This window comes from Arvicola amphibius, chromosome 4 (assembly GCF_903992535.2).
Source record: "Arvicola amphibius chromosome 4, mArvAmp1.2, whole genome shotgun sequence".
Taxonomy (NCBI): Eukaryota; Metazoa; Chordata; class Mammalia; order Rodentia; family Cricetidae; genus Arvicola; species Arvicola amphibius.
Window position 1 is genome coordinate 151,478,580 of NC_052050.1, and position 22,884 is coordinate 151,501,463.

The 22,884-nt window shown below is 42.9% G+C and overlaps 1 protein-coding gene across 1 annotated transcript in view; it reads left to right on the top strand.

The window, feature by feature from the left end:
• Csmd1 (CUB and Sushi multiple domains 1) overlaps positions 1 to 22,884 on the top strand; it is a 1,175,551-nt gene that overhangs the window by 855,497 nt on the left and 297,170 nt on the right. The window contains exons 13-14 of the mRNA XM_042054928.1: positions 20,564 to 20,746; positions 21,392 to 21,718. Coding sequence (XP_041910862.1) covers positions 20,564 to 20,746; positions 21,392 to 21,718 — 510 coding nt within the window. The remainder of the gene's footprint in view (positions 1 to 20,563; positions 20,747 to 21,391; positions 21,719 to 22,884) is intronic.

Sequence of the window (22,884 nt, forward strand, 5' to 3'; positions counted from 1 at the left end):
CCCTCCCCCATGGCCTCCGCATCAGCCCCTGCCTCCAGGTCCCTGCCCTGTTTGAGTTCCTGTCCTGACTTCCTTCATTACAGAACAGTGGTGTTGGAAGCGTAAGTCAAATGAACCCTGTCCACCCCAAGCTGCTTCGGTTATGGTGTTTCATCCCAGCTATCATCACTCTTACCAGGGCAAAGGCACTCCCAGATCTTCAGAGAAGACCAACACGGAATCAAAATGAAATAATATATTTGCAGAGTGTATATGTGTGTTTATGTATGCTCTTGTGTACACATTTAGCAATTGAATTCCAGTTCTCTTCCTTCCCTGCTGTAATCAGTTTACACACACATACACCACATGCGTGCACACACTCACCCAAAGGACACTGGCCCATAACCATGTACACATTGCTATAAAGTAAGTGAAAAACACTATTAAGTCAGCACCCCTGTGTAAAACAGACTTTCCATTCACTGAGGGTCTATGCCACTGGTAAGTCATTCTATACAAAGAAGTGTAAATTATAAGTTATGGAAAGTAAATAAGTGGCAGGCTACATACTTTATCTCATACGCATCCTTATGCTAACAATTCATTGGAATCATTTTACTCAGAGATACTTTATTCACAGAAAACTGTACATATTTAAAACCACACCCTGTGATGAGTTTTGACAGTGGAGTTCACTGCTTTGTGACATTTTAATTTCCAGTCCCTCAGAGCATCTTGTGTCACCTTGACCCACATGGGATTTGTCAAAAGGTGTTTTCTCAGACACCTGTGCATCTATCTATTCTGCAATATTCCCACATAAATAACAGTAAATAGGAAGGCAGGATTTTGACACTTCTCAAAAAGAAGGTGATCCTAAGAATTTCACCCTACAAGTCAGTCACAGTAAAGTGACTTCTTTGTCACCTTTATTATTTTACTCTTTTAGTACCAGATTTACGGTGCACTGATGGGAATACTGAGCGGTCACTGAGTTATGAGCTGATCCTGTAGGATGTTGCACCGCTTTACAGGGGAGAGTCTGCCAAAAAATAAAAAATAAAAAAAATAAAAAAACCACAGAAACAGGAGGGTCAGACTATAAAGAGTAGCTGCTGCTGATGAGGGGATTGGTGGCGTGTCACTGACCAGGTGTGGTATGAAGGATACAAACATTCTAAGAATCTCATAGCATCCATGGTTAAGAAATCTGGGACACAGCCTGCCCTGGTGGTACATACCTTTAATCCCAGCACTTGGGAGCTAGAGGCATATGGATCTCTGTGAGTTTGAGGCCAATCTGGTCTACAGAGTGAGGTCTAGAACAACCAGGACTATTGCACAAAGAAACCCTGTCTCAGGAAAAAAAAATCTTGGACTTTTTATCTTGGCACTTTAAGATGGAATCAAAATGCTAAGTTCTGAATGCATTATTTACTGGAGTCATCAAATCTATTATTTTCATGATGAAGCCTCCTCTACTCACTGTTTTGTATAAATAAAATGATAGAGGTGTTTCCAGAGGGCCCAGAGCATCCCCTTTCTGTCATTCGTGTTCTTTTAGTCTGTGTTTGAGTAGACTTTTCCTCAGTTCACCTTGTATGCGACTCCTTGGGCTCTGTCTGCTAAGGCAAACTCTCCTTCCTGTGACCAACGCGTCCTTCTGGATCTCCCTGCCTAGTCCTGGGTACCAGTTTCCAAAGATTTATACTGGTTATGTTTCTCCCCTCTGGATTTGGCTTTCAGGTGCTCTGTATTATGGGTTTCATATTTTCTTGAATTGACTATAATTTTCATAAGATCTTAAACATATAATTTCCCCTATCTTCATCCTGAAAATGAGCACAAGGGCAGCCAAATGCAGTTCTGTTGCTTTCAATTATTGCCTTAAAATGCCTGCCATCACAGTAAAACCTGACATAGGCTTTAGTGTCCTTTTGTAAGTATAGCATAGACGCAACCTGGAATGGCTGGTACTAATCTTATTAATGCAATATAAAATCAAATTAATAAAGGGCCGACTGTGGAAACAAGAGTTACCTATGAATGTTCTCAGTCATGTTTGTTAGTTAATGAAGTTTTATGGCCACGTGCAGAAGACATAAGCAATCTTCAAGTGTAATAAAAGATTTTATCTGTGCATGACACAGTGGAGATTAAAATAAGACACTCAGAGCCTACACTGTAGCTTGTGCCTCCAAAAAATCACTGAAATCATGAAAAAAAGAATGAGAACTAATGTTTCAGAATGAAAAACATTCTAGCCAGAATAAGTGCACAGTAAATGTGCGAATAGGCTTTAAAACATAATTTTGTTAAGCAGGCTTGGTTGTGATATATTTGACCCCATACTCAGGATGCAGGTTGATCTCTGTGGGTTTAAGGCCAGCCTGATCTATATAGAGAATTCAAGAACATCTGGTACTATACAATGAGACTCTGGTGAGAAAAGAAAGAAAGAAGGAAGGAAGGAAGGAAAGAAGGAAGGAAGGAAGGAAGGAAGGAAGGAAGGAAGGAAGGAAGGAAGGAAGGAAGGAAGGAAAGAAAGAAAGAAAACGAAAAATGCAAAGCAAACAAAGCAGTTTACTTTAAATCTCAGTGAGCTTTAGGTTTGTGTCTTAGTTCCCTTTCTGTTGCTGTAATAAACACCATGATGAAGGCAACTTTAGTTGGACGAGCTTATGATTGTTCCAGAGGGATAAGAGTCCAGCACTATCATGGTCAGGGAGCATGCACCAGCAGTATTCTGAGAGCTCACATCTTACCTGCAGACAGAACATTCAAAATGATGTGTCTTCCATTTCTCAAGACCCTCCCCATTGACATAATTCATCCGGCAAGACCACACATCCTCAACCTACCCAAAGAGAGCCCAGGTGACTGGGGACCAAGAATTCAAGTGTCATAGTCTATAGTTGTAGAATGGACAGCTCATTCAACCCATCACAGTTTGCACAAAACTCGTGAAGATTACTAACAGTGCTATGCGATCCCACCCTCACACATGTCTGTAGCACCTCAGGAGGCCTGTATTTCAGAAGGTCAAAGGTTATGCTGGGTCAGACCTCCTTAACTCCTTAACTGAGATATGTGACACAGTTGACTCTGAACATGCAACTTAAAGTCAGTCCCCTTAGATTCCACCCAGATTACCAGATAAACAGGGAACAGTGTGTGAGGCCCATTGGAGAGGGTGGCAGACACATGTCCTATATCAAGTCACAGCTTTCATGATGCATGCTCCTGGCAGACCAGTCTCTTACTTCAGTAGGCTGCAGCAAAACAGAATTCCCTATTACAGACATGCTTATAACTACTTGGGCAGTGCAAAAGCCTACAAACCACAATCCCAGAGAACTTAGACAACAATGAGGACACTAAAAGAGGCATACATAGATCTAATATACATGGGAAGTAGAAAAAGACAAGATTTCCTGAGTAAATTGGGAGCATGGGCACCTTGGGGGAGGGAGGGTAGAAGGGGAGGAGAGAGGCAGGGAGGGGAGCAGAGAAAAATGTAGAGCTCAATAAAAATCAATAAAATAAAAAATAAATAAAATGGAAAGTTGGTACCTTCACGATCTGTGAGGCTGAAGACATAGACACCTCAACTGAGTCTCTGGGATCCAGCACCCCATCATGTGGTCCTCTGAAGAAGCAAGCAATACAGATATAAACCTGCAACGACCTTAGCTCTGACCATACCACTGAGAGCATCTCATTTTTGTTTTAGTCAAAGCACACTCCTGTGCAAAGCAATTGCAGCATTCTAGGCATATAGCTAAATTCTCCACCGCAACACCATACTTAAGCATGATTACATGGCATTTAACAAGCTCAGGCCGTCCTCACAGTCATCCACTGTACCCACTAATGTCACTACCATGACAGACAAGGTCTTTGCTGTGGGAGGTGGTTCTGGTTTTTATGGCTCGTCATGCTTCATGCACAGGAGGCAGCAGTGTTGTAAACTACATCCACACAGTGCCAAAAGGACCAGGCAATGGTCCCAAAATATGGGAGGGTCATCCAAGAACAGGAATCTTTTTTTCTGAAAAGGATGAGAGAAAATATAACTTCAGAGATTTTTGAGTTAAAGTTACAGGAAAATGTGGATCTGAGCGCAGGTGAGATACGGGCATATGCACGAGAAATTGTTGGTTGATCCAGTCTCTCTCCCACCAGCAAACAGAAGCTGGCTGCGATCAGTTTTCCTCTGCTCTGTAGCACCCTCCACCCTCTGTGGTTGAAGGGCAAGGGCAGCAGCTTGCATGAGGTTTCAAGTCTACATCAGAGGAGGGATGGCAGTCAAGTGCAGGTGTGCAGAGCTGAATGCACACCCTGCAGGGCATCGCTGGTGTCAGGAAGCGAGAGGGTGAGAAGCTGCACTGCTGGTACCATAGAAACACCGTGCTCTGCTGGAGTAGGGACAGTTGCTGCAGCCGTCTAAGAAACCAGTGTTTTGAACTCTTTAATGAAATACCTACTGAGCGGCTGAAGCAATGTAATCTTTGCAGTCTGTTCATTAAAAATCCTGTAGCAACAAGGGTAGAGTTTTAAGAGCCGTCTAGGGAATATTATTTAATGTGTACTGATTTTGTTATGTGTTAGAAACCCACGTGGACTAAGTTGTTGTTTTGTTTATTTGTTGTTATGTAGTACCGGGAATTGAACTCAGGGCTTCACTCATGCTAGACAGGTGCTCTACCACTGAGATACATCTCTGGTCCTCTTTTGCCATTTTGTTTTGAAATATAATTACTACCTTACCACGTCTGGTTTTGAATTTTTTTCTGTAGCTCATGAACTTGAGATCCTTCAGCCTCAACCTCTCAAGTAACTGGCAACACAGGTCTGTGGTATCAGGTCAGGCCCGAGATGAACTCTTCATGGTGATTAAAATGGCATCAGTCTAGTATATTCCCCATGTTGTGCAGAAATTGAGCTACTGTGCAAGGATGGGCAGGAGAGGTGTGATGTGATTTAGGAGCCCCTACCAGCAAATCCCTCATTCTGAGGCCAGGATCTGTGAGGTATCTGAATTTGTTGAGGTTTAGTGTAATTGCTAATTGTATATATGACCACAGCTGAATATAGTTTTAAGATTTAGTTCCATTCATTCAATACTTAAAATCAAGTAAGCCCCTCTTTCTGTGTGTGTGAATATGTGTGTGTGTGTATGTGTATGTGTGTAGTGAATGTATGTTTGGGTGGGTGTAATCATTTGTCCATGTGCATGGTAAAGACTAGAGATAGAAATCTGGTGTCTTTCTCCATATCGCTACACCTTATTTTCTTAGGCAAGCTCTCTCACTGAACCAATGTGGTCAGATTAGCTGACCATCACACTTTCAGGGTCCCACTGTCCCTGCATCCCCAGAGACAGGATTAAGTACATTGCTATGCATAACTTTTTAAATGCAAGTTCTGGGAATCCAAATTAATGTCCTCATGCTTCACGCACAACCATTTGCCCCAGATCTCTACTGGGCACCTGTATTCAAATAACTTTCCAAGTGTTTCTAGAATCAAAGACATCCAAGAAAGTTCTGGAGAGATTTCTCTACTGACAAGGGAGACTAATCATAGGTCACATAGTAATGTTGACCACACAAGATGGCCCTCAGCAGTGAGTTGTGTTCATCCAACCTGGTCCCAACCTAGTATTGACAATGGAAGTCAATCAACAGAGGGTGTGGACAGGAAATGATTTCATGGGATGGAAACTTCTCTAGCTACACTTCTGCATGTCCACACCCATGATTCCACTTATGCACAGTGACAACTGACAGCCCACAGCATGCTTTACTATGTCCACGGTGACAGCTATCAGCCACACTTCCACATGTTCACAGTGACTCCTCATGTTTGACTAGTCAGTAGAACCCAAACACGCTATGCTTAGTAAAACTTTATTATACATTATTCTGCTCTTTTCATCTTCTGGGTGATGTTTAAAATTCAAGTGTGTAAACAGCTACCCCCTTTTATAGAAGTGGTTTTAGGAATCCACCATAGCCCCAGACTATATACCCATATGCCCACCTTCTGGGTTGTTTTCTTTCTATTTATTCCACAGCACTTGCTCCTCTCACATAAGAAACAAGATGTTTTTTCCTGCAGGGAGTGTAAAGACCACCTTTTAAAAGAAGAATTGGCAGGTGTTGAAAGCAGTTGATGCCCAGAAGCAATGAATTTTACTCCCCTCAAATCAGATATTATAATACATCAAAGCTAGACTTGTAATTGGCACTTTTTTCAAAACTATTCACCTGAAACTAGAGGGTGCACTCCAAATACAGCCACTGGATTTATTTAATAAAATGAATATTTTAATTTCCCATCTGTCACTTAGAAAATTTTCAATTTGTCCAGGTCTCGGTCTGCGCCAATAGGCTAAAATTTACTGTGTTTCATAGAATATGAGTGTGATAAAATCTGCAGATAAACAATCTTTTACCTTGTCATAAAACACAGAATTGATACTTAGAATGCTGTTTTAAATCCACCGCTCCAGGCTGGAGTCTTTGATGACTCGAAGGCTGGATAAGCACTCTGTCTAGTGCGTGTGTCCATCAGAAGAGGGAGGTGTGGTTAAGATACGTACACAAGCATAAAACTCTCCAGAGGTCATTAAGATGATGAAAATGGCATGAGCTACAAAGATGAAGACTTCTGCTGAGGGGAATAATGGGGACCCTTGTTTCATGCTTTTAAAAAGTGCTAAGAAAGATCTGGTCAGTGTTCATTTTACAAAATAAAATGAAAGTTATGGTAGGCTATGCATAAACAAATTAAGTTTGTGCAGCCATTCCATGATATTTCAAATATCATGTATTTTAAAACAAAATCTTTTATATGGTCATATATATGTATATATATATATTCATAAGACTTTAATTAAAAGAAAGATAAAATGTAGGTAATGGTAAAAATATTAGTGGAGAATGGTCTTGAAGTGCACCTACTCTGCTCCAACTGTCCTAAGCAGGTACTAAAAAGGTGAGAGACCAAAGACAAAGTCCCTGCACAGCTAGGATGGGTATAAAGCCAGATACGATGAAAACCGAACCCCTTCCAGCAGGAATGAGTGTGCACTGTATCCACAGGGGATTCCAGTCTCCCGAGCAAGCCACATTTAAGTAGACTCTCCATAGAGCAGTGTTGATGTCTCAGAACAGAGTGGCTGAGTTGTTCACAGATAATGTGCCTGTGAGGCGAGTTGACGAGTTGACACTGTAGGGCTCTGGAGTGCATTTCCCCACCTCCAGCTTAGAGAAAAGCACAGAGCTTAGATTACAGCCTGAGGGTGACTGCAGAATCTAGAGCCCAGAGGGCTTGCATTCTGTGAGACGCATGAAGCAAGGGTAAAGGTAAGGACCATGAGCGCATCTTTCCAGCTGGAGTCATCCTTGGTCTTGGTGTTTCAACTACAGCATAAGGAGTAGGTTGAGGATGTGGGTGAGACAATTTGTGTGGACACAATGAGGATGGACAGCTGTGGGGTAGGACCAAGGAATAGCCTAGACCAGAGACAAGAAGCAGTGGAGCATACTGGGGACTATCACGGCTGGAGACAAATCCTGTGTGGTATGTTTTGAAGCAGTGGGACACGATGTGGTGACCCATGACTGGATAACACAAGCCTCTCACAAAGTTTTACAATAATCGTTTTAGCGCATTTTAATCACAGGGAAGCCAAGACGGGTGAGACATACAGCTTGAAGTCTTAACCTGGGGTTTCAGGAAGTCAAGAAGACAGAAGCAGAAAGGTCACTGGTCTAATCCCAATCTGTTTTCTGTATTCATGAATATTAATTATGTCTTTAGGCATTTTTTAGAGCAGCTTGGAGCCAGACTGGGTGGAAGAAACAACCCCTCCACCTCCTCACAGATAGCTGGTCTATACCACTGCCAGAGGTCCCCATGGAAGAGGGTGGTTTCAGATATTTATTCTGCATTTGGGAAATGCAGGCTATATGAAGAAACATCGAAGAAGCTGATCCTGCTGCTTCTTGAAGAGCTGTGGGAAATCAGCTGTGTTTCCACAAATGCTGGTGTTCATACTTTGAGGCATTATATTCTTAGTGAAAATAACAGTTCTATCAACACTGTTCAATCTAAGTACAGTTACCTCCAGGTAAATCCACTTTAAGGTACAAAGTACTGAAAGCCAGTGTGCATTCAATGCATAATGTCATTGGAGAGCTGAGCACTCAAATCACGTCATTGTGAACCCAACCCTCCTTAACTCAGGATAAAGTAACTGTCGTGAGTCAGTAGAGAAGCAAATTTCCAAGTAAGTGGCCAACTTAAAAAAAAAAATAGAGCACACTTCTGATTAAAGACCCATGACTAAGAACAATAAGAAATAAAAAGAAATGGGAGATCATATTCTATATTGACTATAATCAGAAATACTCATAGCCTACAATAGTACCTGAACTGAAGAGAAAGAAGGGACCAGGGGAAGGAAATGTACAAGGGAAAGTGTGGGTCTCAGTGACGACACAGAGCTTCAGGTCATGGGGCTGATCAAGGAGAAGTGTGGACAAGGTCAATTTACCCAGCTGTAGCTAATGCTCAGTTTCGGGAAGCAGGGCTCCTATCTTCTTACCCAGTGCAGAGTAGGTGTGTTGAGTGGCATCAGTATAGTATATGTTTAATCAGTTGATCTTCTGTCCTCTATGTGAAGCATCGGGCTATAGTTAAGGTGCTAGTGACCCACCTATTCCATGCCTTCCAGCTACCCCCATGCTTCTTAGTGAAGAACCAGTCCAAAAAAGCTTCTTGCTTAGAAAGTAAGAAGGGGAGAGATCAAGTGAGACCCTTTGCTGAGCAAGAGACTGACTGCACTTCATTCATTTCCAAGGCTCCATAGAGGGACATGTAATTACCATTGATCCTGATTGTTGACAGAGGCCCTAGTTCATTTCCCAACCACCTTGACTCGAAATAAGCACACAGAAACTATATTATTTAAATCACTGCTTGGCCAATCACTTAAGCGTATTGCTAGCTAGCTCTTATATCTTAAATTAACCCATTTCTATTATTTTATATTAGACAGTGTTAGTTAGATTTGTAACATGACTACAAACTTGGCTATTATAGATAATTATCTATTAATCCATATTTCTTAATTATATATTACATTTTTACATGAGCTGCACAAACACAATACTTTAATCAAGAGCAACTATAATATATACAAAACAAAATTGATCTTAAATTTGTATTGATAGACCAAGATCCATCCATACCAATGCAGAGTATCCATCTCTATAGCATATCCCCCTTTAAATGTCAATAAACATTTATAAACAGTATTTGGGAATTTGGGCATAGTTTTCTCCAAACTGCTTCCTGCTTTTTGTTAGGTGAAGTAATTTTAGGGGGTGTTCATGGCAACCTTTCAGGGGGATCTTGGTCCATCAAACCCTACCAGTATGGAAGCAGTCCACAGGGTCTCATCCTCTTTGGAAACAAAAGAAGAACCTCCTTTCAAAAGCAACAAACCCTTAGACCTAAATTTAGAAGTCAAGATATCTTTAAAATATACATATATTGGTTTAGCTTAGCAGCCCATACAATGAAATCTGTCTCTGTACTTAGCTCCTTCCAGTCAAAAAATTCAAAAAAACCACAATAATAACCTGATGTTCTCAAAAATACAACTACCATTCTTTTAGATAATCAACAACTTTTTCATACCCTGGTCACATGAAGTCCACTTCACTTTTATCATCTCTTTCAATTAGTAATGTTTTGTATTCCATAATGGTTGTCTTTGCCATAGCTTCCCCAGAGCACTAGAACCATAGGGTACCTGAGGAGGAGAGTTGCCACAGACCGCCTCTTGTGGAGACCACCGACCGCGGGAGAACAGGGGTGAAGGCCAGGAGAAATCAGGAATTGGTGAGGAAATGACAGACACACTCAATAAGGTTGAATATGCTGCTGCAATTTTACTAAATTCATGTTTTCATTATATAGTATTCCAACAAAGAACAAACCAGAAGGTCATGTGTCATCAGTTGGCACAGTATGAAAGCTTCTCTTAGTCACATTATCAGGGACAGGTGTTAGACATAAAGCATCCTTAGAAGAGGAAATCTTGTCCTTGGGAACTTTAACCTCAGACAAGTGGTTAAATTTTATGAACAGAGAGTTTCTGTCTCATTATCACTATCATGGCCTTCTTTCTCTCTAACCCTTTCTTCATATCATCTAGTGACCAAATATGCCTAATCAGCTCTCTGCACCTGTGGAGATATACTTTTTAGTATCTCCTTATTCAGGAGACACCATGGGGGTTGGGATCTAGCAAGCCTATTCATAAAGTTCAAAGTATAACATAACATTCTTTGTCCATCAACATTAACCCATCTATTCCCTTGCTCATCATACTCCCCGTGTATGACAAAGGTTCTGCTGTAGTCTCATACATTCCCATACTGTGCTTCCCTATCTCAAAGCTGTTCCTGAAGAGAATGATCCTTGTCTTGTATATGTAAAGACTCATTATTATGAAAGAAATTGTGCATCCTATCTAAAATGCACCAGGGGTTTCTCATTCTGGCTAGCCTCTCCATAGATGGTAACTCATGTCACTCCATACGTTTTCCTTCATCATTTACTCATCTTCTCCTATCATGAGTTCTTTCTGTTCTAGGGTATCCATAAGTTCCCCCAGAGAGCAAGTCAGAGTCCAATATGTCCTCAGTAGTTTGATTATTATCGGTAATGTCTTAAAACATCTTGATCTGCTGGCAAGATAAAAGAACTACACAGAATACAGAAACAAAGACCAGAAAGCTCAATACAGCACCAGGGCTAGTGAAGGCGAGTTTGCTGATCCGGAATCATGACTGTGGCTGATTGCCAGGGAACTGCCTGGGGCTCAGCTCCTGGGAGCGCAGACCCCAACCCTTCAGCGTCGTTTCACCTTAGCGGCATTTTTCCGCTACACAGGCGTGACAGCCGTGGGTGTAGCAGAGAGTCAGGGAGATTGATTCATGGGGAGCTCTACATCTTCATCTGCAAGCTGGTGACCCAGAAAACCCACCAGGTTCATGAAATCCAAGGCCTGAAAACAAAAGAGATGCTTCAAGTTCCCATGTTTGAAGGTCCAAGAGGTGGAAACATTGATGACCAAAGCCAGGAGAAGGTGGAGGTTTTGGATCTAGGAAAGAGAGTTACAGTTCTGGATGTATTTGTTATATTCTGTCCCTTCATGGACTCCATGATGCCCATTCATAACAGTACAAACAGACCTCTTCTTTCTCTCTCTTCCTCTTTCTCTTGTTCCTTCTCCTGTTCTTTACTCTTCTCAGATATCCCCCTCTTATCTTCCTCTTCCACCTTGCTATCTTTCTTTCTCCTTACCTAAGTTTTTCAAGATGGGTTTCAGCCCTATATCCCAGATTGGCCTGAAGGTGACAGATATCCTTCTGCTGCCATTGTCTGAGTGCTAGGAGTTTAGGTACCCAGTTCCAGTGCAGATCCTGTGACCAACTTTTCAATTTTCCATCTCTCCTCTCTACTTCCATAATTCATAGCTATCGAGGACCAGTCTTCCTTACTAGCTGTGGAGCTTTATGGCTTTCCACAGTCCAGTCAAAGTGACATACAAAAGCAGTCACCACAGCTTCAAAGTTGACAGGATGAAGACACATGCCAGCTTCCCAATAATCATTTGCTGCTAGCACCAGAGAACACTGCTTCCCTTTGGATTGCATAAAGAAATATTTCAGTAAAATATGAAGTCCTCTAATGGTGCGCTTAGGGAGCTCTTGTCAGTAGACTGTCTCCTTATAACTCTCCCCACAGGCCAGTCCCATCATCCAGAAGTGCAGATCAGTTAAACACAACTGTCAAACACAACGCCCATGAAAAGAACCCATCCCAACCTGATTGAGGGCTCCTGTGTGAGAAAAAACAGCTCATAGCACAGGCTGGCCTTCAGCAGCTGTCCATAAATACCGTGTTTTTTGTTTAAGTTTTTTAGAAGTTTGCTAGGACGTCATTTTTAAAGTTATAGTTTGTATATCCTTGAGTGACAAACTCTCATTTCCTGGGCTCAGAGGTTGGACATCTGTGACTGGAATATAAGCAAGGAGGGGTCCTCTATGGCCCTCACCTGTCGTCTTCCTTCCTGCTGGGCTGGGGCCTTATGAGCTCTTTGCGGTTTGCACAAGCCTGGGGATTCTTCCTTAGCTCATATGGATGCTGCCCAAGTGGCTTAGGGTGAATCTGAAGGCTTCATTTTAACCAGTTCACAAGAGCAAGTGTTGTTTTCAAATACTTATGTATTCTAAGATACTGGTGGGGAGAGCGACCATATGGGAATGCTAGGATGCCAGGAGCATGGGTTAGCTGACCCACTGGGCCATCAAGTAGTGGGGAACTTTAATCCCAAAGAGACACTGTACTGGTATCCTGTGTTATGGGGGAGTGGAGAGCAGTGTGCTTGGATAAGATGATATCTTTATGAAGGCACATCTTTAGAGGACTACATGTGGAAAAAGGCAGCCACTCCACCTCTGTGGACACAGACTGATGAAGCCCCTGTGGGCAGACCACAGCTGATTCTCTAGAAACCATCTGGGCATGCTCAGATGCATAGACAATTGTGTAGATTGATGCTCAAATATGGAACCTGATGGTAGAGAAAAATTGAAAGAAATTAACCTTGAAAAAATGTTTAAATTCTGCGTGGCTACATCCCTACTTTATTCATGACATTATTTTAATATAGCAGGAATTGGGTAAATATACCACTGCACATAGCAGGTGTGTGGTGGGCATCCCACTTCACACAGTAGGTGTGCAGTGGACATACTACTGTACACAGTAGGCATGCAGTGGACATCGTACTGCATACAGTATGTGTGGTGGTCCTCCTACTACACACAGTAGGTGTGGGGTAGGTTCCTACCGAACAGAGCAGTGGCCGCCTAAATAAACAGACAAAACATGAAACAAACTAAATCAGTCTCAGAATAAAAACCATCACATTTTCTCTTGTCCCCATGTCCTTGACTGTGTAGAGACATAACATAGACGAAAGGGAAGCACAAAAGCTGAGTCAGAACTATAGTAGAGAAATGGGAGGGTAGTGGGGAGCTGGGGTGCTCAAAGGACATTATATACTCACTCAAGAATGGCCTAATATTACCTCTGTAGTAAAAATTAAAAAAAATAGGCAAAGAGAGAACACACTTTTCCCTTTCCGTGAACACTCAAGACTTACCTGAGATGAATCCTGATATTCTTTGTGAACATCAGAGGGAGAAGGTTGGGTGGGGCAGAAATAAACCCAAATTAAGGGGTCCAGACCTCTGTAAGCCTGAGAAAGCAGCGGAAGGTGGCTGCCTCTATAAAGAGCAGGTGATGCTCCCCTTGCACGGAACAGGAACGGCAGGAAGTGGATTATCAAACCTGTTCCTCAAATTAAAACTGGTATTTTAAATCTGAATGTGTGTCTTTCTCTTCTCTGCCCCGGGATCTGCAACAATAGGTGAATCACTTAAATAGTGCCTGGGAGTTGTCATTCCGCCTCCGAGGACAGCCTCAGCCTTGCTGGCTTTACCATAGAATCAGGACAGCATGAAGAAATAACGACTGTTTTTATTTATGATTCTCTGACTCGCTCTATTTTTTATTGCTTCAAATGTGGTATTTTTATCTGTCTATTTCAAAATCCCTCCAGTTATGTTGATAGATTTCTTTCAAAAATAACATTTGTCTTTATTTACCATGAATTATCTCTCAACTGATTCTAAGGAGAATAATACATTAGTTTCTATTCTCTCCAAAAACTAAACACAAGTTACCACACAAGTTAGAGCGGCTGAAGGCATGCTATCTGAGAAGCTTCCCTTCCACTACATGGAGGTTTGGATTGAATTTAAATTCTTGGTATGTATGTATGTATGTATGCATGCATGTATGTGTTTATTTTTATTTCACTGACTCTTGGAGGTGGAAGCTATAAATGACCACATGAAGTCTATCAGAAGGGCAGAGGCCAATTCCTTCCTTGCTCTCTTTCCAGATTTGTGAATTTCTGACATTATAATCCCAGGCTCTTAAAGAGGAGGGGCAGACCAGGAATGGTCTTTACAGAGGAAGCAAAGTGGGTAGAAGGACCTAGAATGAGTTTCCAGAAAGGTTGGAGGCATATTGTTTTCATGGATGTTTTGGGGCATTAGTACAGTTGTTTGGCATCTTTTGTGCATGTGTTTATGTCAGTGTGCACATGTAGGTGTGGGGTGGGCGTCCTACTAAACACAGTCTGTGTGGGGTAGGTATCATTCTGGACCCAGCAGGTATAGAGGAGGTGTCATATTGAATACCATAGACTAAATGCTATTTTAGAAAGAAATCCATCAAGATGTGTGTGGGTGCCAGAGGTTAGCCTGGGTGGGCTCTTCAGAAGCTATCCACATTGGTTTTAAAGGCAAGGCATCTCACAGACCTGCAGCTCACTGACGAGGCTTGGCTTGTCGGCCAGTAATGACCCACAGGAATGGAAGAGTCTGTCTACCAGAAATCTACAGGAGGATGTCTACTGTACTTACCCTTCACTAGCCACGTTTGTAAGCTGTGGGCATGCCCTCCCATAGGCCATGGATGTAGAAGCTGGCGTACCCAGAGCACGGAGCCTCACTCAGCTGTGTGAAGGCCATGTCATTCCAGCCACTTGGTGTTCTAAGAAGACAAAGTTGGCTGTACTGAGAGCCCATGGGTTGTGGCAGGGAGGATGAAGACCATAATTTCCCACTCTGACAGATGGGTTACTCTGGTCGGGGACATAAATGGAGCAAGGTTGTCCCTGTATACAGACAGGTAGAGGTGGGAACTCTGCACATTCTGTCCACTGTTACTGTAAACCTAAGATTATTCTGAATTGGAGAAGGTATATTTTCCTTTAAGAATTCTATAGAAGTAAATATGGAGGTGATAAATGATACATTTCAAACAAGCTGGGCTTCCCCTGAGGGGAAGAGGGACATGGACTGTCTGCCTCGTTAAAGGCATGGCATCCCCTCTGCACTTACAGTGTGGCTTTCTGAGGCCATATGTCATGGTAAGGGGAACAGGCTGTGGTTGGCTTCCCACCTGCATTCCTGAACTCTACTACACTCTCCCACCCGTCTTCCCTGGGAGAGACAAATACAAGATGCTTATTTAATGCAGCATTCCTGGACCTTTTCGGTGTGTGTTAGTTGACTTGTAGCCAAATGCAATCCTGATACCCATAGGAAATCAAATCCAGGGTTTTGTGTGACATGTTTCTTGCGACCTATAAAAAAGCGAATTGTTCGCTTACAAGATTACTTAGCTGTTTTATGCAGGTGGAATTTATCAGCATGTTTATCATACACTGTGCAGACTCCAGCCATTCCCCTGTGGTTATTTTAAAGGTATGTGTGTCATGAACTAACTTAGTCTTTTTGTGCATAAATTTTTGCTTTTATCTGAATCGGAGACTGTAATTGGGAAACTTCTCAGCTTCCCCCAGATCCCACATACTTTATATATTTATAAAAATATTTATTGACAGAGGTCAGAGGATCATCTGAATTTGTTGTTGATTTATACATTCATTTTTTAGGACAGTCTCTATTCTGGATTCCACTGCTCATGTGGTCTAGGACAGATGGATTCTCAGGGGGAGGATAGATTCTGTCCACACCACCATGGTGTGTGCTCATAAGATACAATATTCAGTCCCGTGGGCCCCTAGGCTAGGAGAAGGACCATGGAAACTCATCACGGTGTGGGTTTCCACTTCTCAGAGCCTGCTCCCCTCACTTCCTGCATGCCCATGGATTACTCTGTCCTGAGTCGGGTTCTGAATTGCCCAAAGGTTCTTTATTCTCTCAACTCACTGTGCTCTCCAAGGCTAGACTGATGGTTCATTTGGATTGTACTGAACAGTCCCTAACTTTCAGAGCAGAGCATCCTCCCAGATTCTAGTCCTTATATGTGACTGTGCAGACTAGGACAGGGGCAGAGGAGGCAACAGAAGGGCCCTAAGAATGCTTGCTATGTTCCCCAGTGCGGGCCATCTCTCATTGTCAACATCCTAACCAACAGGAGAAACAATCAGAATCCAAAACAATCTCAGGGGTTCTCTACCACTGGCTCCATCTCAGTAACTCATAACAGGAGGAAGGAGGCTTTTTGCTTACCTGGGAAAATCCCATCCTCTTTCGGTTTTCATTCTAAATACAAAGAATTGGAAACCCCTGGTGTGAGGTGATAAGGTTGAAGTTAAGGAGGAAAGCAAGTGGAATGGGCGCTACAGGGAACATTTCACTCACAGCAAGGGAAGCACAAAAGCCAGTGAACCTCATTAGTGGCATAGTAACTTCCCAGGCCAGGCACCCTTCTAGAACCCACACCTCCCCTAATAACCTGGCTGCTGGGCATCTTAAACACAAGCACCTTGAACGCAGGACCTCTGTCTGTGTACTCAGATCCTACACCATGAAACCTTAACAAATGCTACTGCAAAGTGTTTGTCAACAAGCAGGAGAGATGGCTTGGAGTTTGGAGCAATGGACTATGCTTGGAGAAGACCTGACTTTGGTTCCCAAAACTCATGGGTAGAGGCTCGCAACCACTTATAATTATAGTTCCTAAAGACCAGATGCCTTCTTCTGGTTTCTACATCCATTACAACTATGTGCATAATCATCTATCCACTACATACATATATATGTGTGTGTATATATGTGTATATACGTATATATATACGTATATATATAATATAATAAAATTTTAACTAATAACATTTTTAAAAAGTTTGTCATAGACTAGAACATTCTTTCTGCAAGGGCTAGTTAGAGTGCAGCCCACACATTAGCAAGAACTTGGCTTTGCCTGGCCAAGCACCTCAAAGATCTTCATACATAGACAATGGCATGTGCCAAGTGGAGTGCTCCAATCTGAAAGGGTGTGGCTCCACCGCCGTACTCATAGTGCATCTCATGGGAGTGTTAAAGGACAGGCTCACAGTGACGAGTTTTACTCACTATCTGCATGCCTCCAGATTTGTTCTTAAACCTTTGAAGACCTTTAGAAAAGAGGAGTCTATAAACCACAAAGAGGGGGAAAGGATGGAGGGGAATAAAAAGAAATGGGAGAGAGAACGAAGAGAAACATCTAGCTTCTGAGAATCTCCATCTTTAGGAAGAAGGATGCCATGCCTACAGAGGTGCCCAAATACATCCCTTGCCCCAGTTCATTCTGAGCTAAACATGAGTGACAATGTCTTGGAACATGATCCAGTTTCTTTGTATGTCACTCACCATCGTAAAAGCTATTACCTGAACTTTTATAACCACAGAAATTTTTTTTTTTTTTTTTTTTTTTTGGTTTTTCGAGACAGGGTTTCTCTGCAGCTTTAGAGCCTATCCTGGAACTAGCTCTTGTAGACCAGGCTGGTCTCGAACTCACAGAGATCCGCCTGCCTCTGCCTCCCGAGTGCTGGGATTAAAGGCGTGCGCCACCACCGCCCGGCTCACAGAAATTTTTTTAAGTGACAAATTGATTAATGCAGGCAAGTTACAGCAAAGTGGGGACTCTGCTGTAAGTTCTAGGTGCTGTGTGAAGGGGAGAGCTCATGGTTTGTGAAGAGATATACGCCAAGACTTGTAGCTAGCTGTCACAAGGATGTTAGGTCAGAAACGGCGGTGGGTGGCAAATGGCTACGGAGGCCTCTAAAGTCCATGGGAGGCGAATTCAGTTTCTCAGCTGCAGTATTTGGAGTCCCCACAATCCGGAGGTGCTAATCATTCAATCAGATCACTGGTGCCAATGCAGGCTTTGGGGAAGACTTCAGATCACAGAGAGAAATGACCTTATACAGAAGGAAGGGGGCATGTGTGAGCAAGAAGGGCTTGTAATGTCTAGCCAACTCCTGTCACCTCTGGCTGGGATGGGATTGTCACAGGGAGAGGCCACCGTGATGGATTCTGACTTGGAGAACAGGACCATGACACATGGCTCAGCAAGTAGCCACTTGCAGGTGCCTGATTTGAAACAGTTGGGGAACTCCTGAGAGTCAAGGAGGAGGTAGAGAGATGAGGCAAAACCAGTGAGGTCTCCGCATGGTCATGCCGATGAAGAGCATATGATAAGAAACACAAGGCAGACACAGATGTCACCAAAATGGTCCTTCATGTACCTGCCATAGGCTGAGAGGTACTAGGGCAGGGCAGTTACAACGACTGTACAGCAGGATTAATGGGATTTGTTCTCGCTAGTGCCCAGGGGTGTTATATCAAACTAATAATTGTAGCCTGGTTGGTCAGGGGTATATGTTTATTTGAGTAGAATTGCAATTGGTAGATCAAAACCTGTTAACCTACTAATTATCAGAGTTCATCATAATATTTGAATAGCATTTCCCAGAGGTTGGCCTTCTTAGTTCCCCTCGGCTACCTATTTCTGTGGTTCCTCTTATGAGTTTTCTAGAATCTAGTCTGAGGGTACCTTCTCATTTCCACAAACACATTGCTGTCTCCAGATTCCACCCAAGATCAGGAGAAATGGGAATTGCAGGGACATACTCGGTTGTCAATTCACTGTTTTGATTTATTTGTGTCTCGGAACTGTTATTATCAGCTTTCAAAAATGCTCACCTACATCCAAGGAGCAGTGAACCCCGACAGTGTTTTATTATGTGGATGTTTATAGGTACAGTGTAAAGTATCAAATAAAAGCAAAATTTAGTAGGAAGACTGTTAAGCTTGCAATATCACTCTAAGAAAAGTATTAATAGAAAAGATATTAAGATGCTACAAAATCCAAAAAATGGGAAAAAATGAAGCGAAAATTGAAAGTAGGGAATTAATTTTAGCATGTCCAAAGGTGATAGTTGAAAAATACATTAACACATTATCATGGAGACCCCAGGAGACTTGGGCACAGATATTTTCAGGAGACAGAAGAGCCATCCCAGAAAGGCAGAGAAGCTGCACGAGCCCAAGTGTCTGCATTCTGTAATCACATTTCTAGGCAAGAATGTGCACACAGCATTTGCTTTCTCCAAGGCCTTAAATCTTCTGTTCATCTGTGAGTTGTATTCCCAAGCAAGCACAGCAAAGTTGTCTCCACCATGTTACAATCCATTTGGGTGGAAACTTGGTCCATCTCTGTAGAAAAGGGTTCGACTTCATCTCTGCAAGCAGAGGTTTGATGCTGTGTTCATCAGTGCAATCGGGGTCTTCTGTTCTTTTGATTCTTTCAAATAATCTCATTGAATGGCAGCAAAGATTCCCTCCTGAGGATGACACAGTCCTCAAGTGAAAATCTGGCATGAGTGTCTATTTGGTCAATAATTTGGGGCATTGTTGCAAGGTTCTGTGTACGGTGTCAATGCAAAGTCCCCGCAGAGGGGATCTACACATTGTGGCATTTGAAGCTCTGTGGAATCTGCCTCGCTAGTAGTTGCTAAGCTGTGTTAACTATTTGCAGAGGACGTGACAGACATAGATTATTCCAGGTTGCAGCAGGCTTGCTTCTAGATGAACCTTTGCATCTTTGGCAGGAGAGACAGAGAGATATCCCCTGACCCTTAGCATGAGAGCCTCACAAGCAGACATCCCCTGGCCCTTAGTGCAAGGGGCTCACAAGGAGGCATCCCCTGGCTCTTAGCACAAGGGGCTCACAAGCAGACATCCCCGGGCCATTGGTGCAGGGGTCTCACAAGGGGGCATTTCCTGGCATTTAGCACAAGAGGCTCACAAGCAGACAGCTCCCGGCCCCTAGCACAGGAACCTTACAAGCAGTTGGCTCTCAAGTCTTATTTTGCAAATTAATAAATGTGTACTACGCCTCCGTTGATAACTTCCGTATTGTTAACCTTTGAGACAATGTCTGTGAACTCTTAGGAGGTCTGCTGCAGTCAAACTCTCAACTCATTGCAGTGATGTTTTGGAGAAAGGTCCAAATGGGTGTTTTCTTCTAAGACTGTAAGCAGGTCTGCTCTGCAGCACCAGTTGCTCTACTCTTCAGTTAAGAGGAAGAATATTCAAATAGATTAGGCTGATTTAAATAGCCTGATGGTCTGGAATAATCTTGCTTGCCTTGTTCATAGGCAGAAGCATAGATGAAGACTAATTAATGGCTATGTCTCAGTCTGAGCAATAACAGAAGGCTGGGCATGCTGGAATGAGGCATCTGTTGTCTGTCACATCTGCACAGCCATTTCATCCTGGGTTTTATAGTAAAATGCTAGAGGAATTAAGAATCTCTTTGAGGTCCAATGGTGGCAACGCTCGCCTTTAATCCCAGCACTCGGGAGGCAGACACAGGTGAATCTCTGTGAGTTCGAGGCCAGCCTGGTCTATAGAGCTGTTTCAGGACAGCCAGGACTGTTACACAGAGAAGCCCTGTCTTGAAAAGCAATAACAACAGCAAAAATAAAATAAAACAAAAAAAGAATATTTTTGAAATTGGTTATAACATTGTTCAGATGCACAAAGGAGACAGCTCCTTTCTTTTGAATTTGTGCACGTTCTTTAAGAGGTTTTCAGTGGCTTGTTTATTTTCTGCTCCTCAGAAATTGAGAAGGGAGGCTGTGGCGACCCTGGCATCCCAGCCTATGGGAAGCGGACTGGCAGCAGCTTCCTACACGGAGACACGCTCACCTTTGAGTGCCAGGCGGCTTTCGAGCTGGTGGGAGAACGAGTCATCACGTGCCAGAAGAACAACCAGTGGTCGGGCAACAAGCCGAGCTGCGTGTGTGAGTCCCACCTGTGGGGGTTGGGCATCAGTTACAGAGGAAGGGGAGTGTGGCAGAGAGGTGGCCTTGGTGGCAGCTCAGGGCTTTCTGTTTCCTCACCCTGAAAAAAAGAGTTTGTGCCTTGATCCTATCTGCTAGGTAGAGAAGAGCTGAGCCCTTTATTTGAAAGGAGGAGACATCAACCACCATCCCCATCAGGAAATCACATGGACTTGGTCCCGCTAGGCAGCAGCTGGATATGAGCTGGTTGTGCGTGCCAGGTGACAGTGGGCATTTGGAATTCGGTTAGAGCATCAAGTGTACCGTTTCAGCAGTCACAGTTTCAGTACCACTTCCACAGGGAGCTGGTTTCATTTATAAATAAACATAGCAATAGCATTTTTTTTTTTTAGCTGATCTGATAGAATTGGTTTTAAATACACTGATACTCAACTGTCCGTGGATTCTAGCTGGGCTATGGAACTGAACACGTTTCTTACAGTTTTGAAGTTGACCACCTGGAATTCAGCACACAGAGCTCAGAGTAGTTGGGCCAGTGTGGGCCCCAGTAGGATTGTCGTCATTCCTAGCTGTCCGCGGCCAGGTTCATATGGCAAGGCTTTGGATCTGTGTAACACTCTATGACATTATCTTCATGCCCCGCAGTTTCATGTTTCTTCAACTTCACGGCATCCTCCGGGATTATTCTCTCACCAAACTACCCCGAGGAATACGGCAACAACATGAACTGTGTCTGGCTGATCATATCTGAGCCTGGAAGCCGAATTCACCTTATCTTCAATGATTTTGATGTGGAGCCTCAGTTTGACTTCCTGGCTGTCAAAGATGATGGAATTTCTGACATCACTGTCCTCGGAACGTTCTCTGGCAATGAGGTGCCTGCGCAGCTGGCCAGCAGTGGGCACATAGTACGCCTGGAGTTCCAGTCCGACCACTCCACAACAGGCAGAGGGTTCAACATCACATACACCAGTGAGTGGGTACACCAGTACCTCATTCATGTCCCGTGGTGTTCACATGTGCATGGACTAAGAGTTCAAGGATGATGCCTCGGGACTGTAAAGGACATGTTGGAGCTCTCGCATAGATTTTTCTCTCTCTCTGGCCATCAGTCCGTTCATCTATTCATTTCCTATACAACCACATATCCATGCTCTTTTATCTGGCTATCCATCCAGCCACCCATTATTAATTCATCTGTCCACTCATTTGTCCATTTTTCTCTCCTTCATTTTCTACCTATCCATTATTCATTACCACCCTCCCATCTATTTATTCCTTCCTGCATCCATCCATCCTTCTATCCACTTGCTCTACCTGCATTCATCTATTTACCCATGTATCCATCCATCTCTTCTCGTATCTGTACATTCATGCGTCCTTTATTACCTACGCACCCTTCATCACCCACCCATCTCTTCATCCATTTTTCATTGATCACTCATCCTTCATTATCCATCCATCCATATTCTTTAACCCATTCATTTTCAACATTCATTGTATCTAACTGCCCTTCAGTTCATCCATACTTCCATTCCTCAAGCAATACATTCACATAAAAAAAATGTATGCTCTACAGAATGATACGCTGTGGTAAAAACACATTGATGTATCAGATATCAAGCACAAAGGATATGAATAACGGTACCTAGAGATACTTTGCAATTGTTTATCTGGAAGATAACTTCCTTTTGCTTCAGTTTTCTCTTCTGCAAAACATTGGAAATTATGAAGGAAAGTGTGAGGTGATGCTGAGTTATTCAGCGTTTAGAACTTGGCCATGTTTATTTTCATCGGTGTTAGAGTAACTCTGGATATAAGCTTAATAGCCTTCGTGTTGTAAACAAAAATAGACAGGTCTATATCCTAAGATTTCTTCTTATATCACATGGTAAGGTTAAGAGCAGGACTCTAACAGGGCAGAGCTCTTTGGATCTCTGCTTACCACATGTGTTGTCATTGGACCTTCTTCTGAGTGCATGGCGAAGGTCAGTTCTACAGCAACATGAAGCAGAGATGATAGGCATAGGACTTCCTTACTCTGTCTCCCTCTTCCTCTCCTCTTTTACACTGATATCCAATTGGTTTGATGTATTTCTTTATGAACAATGGATATGGAATTTTGTTACATCATTCTT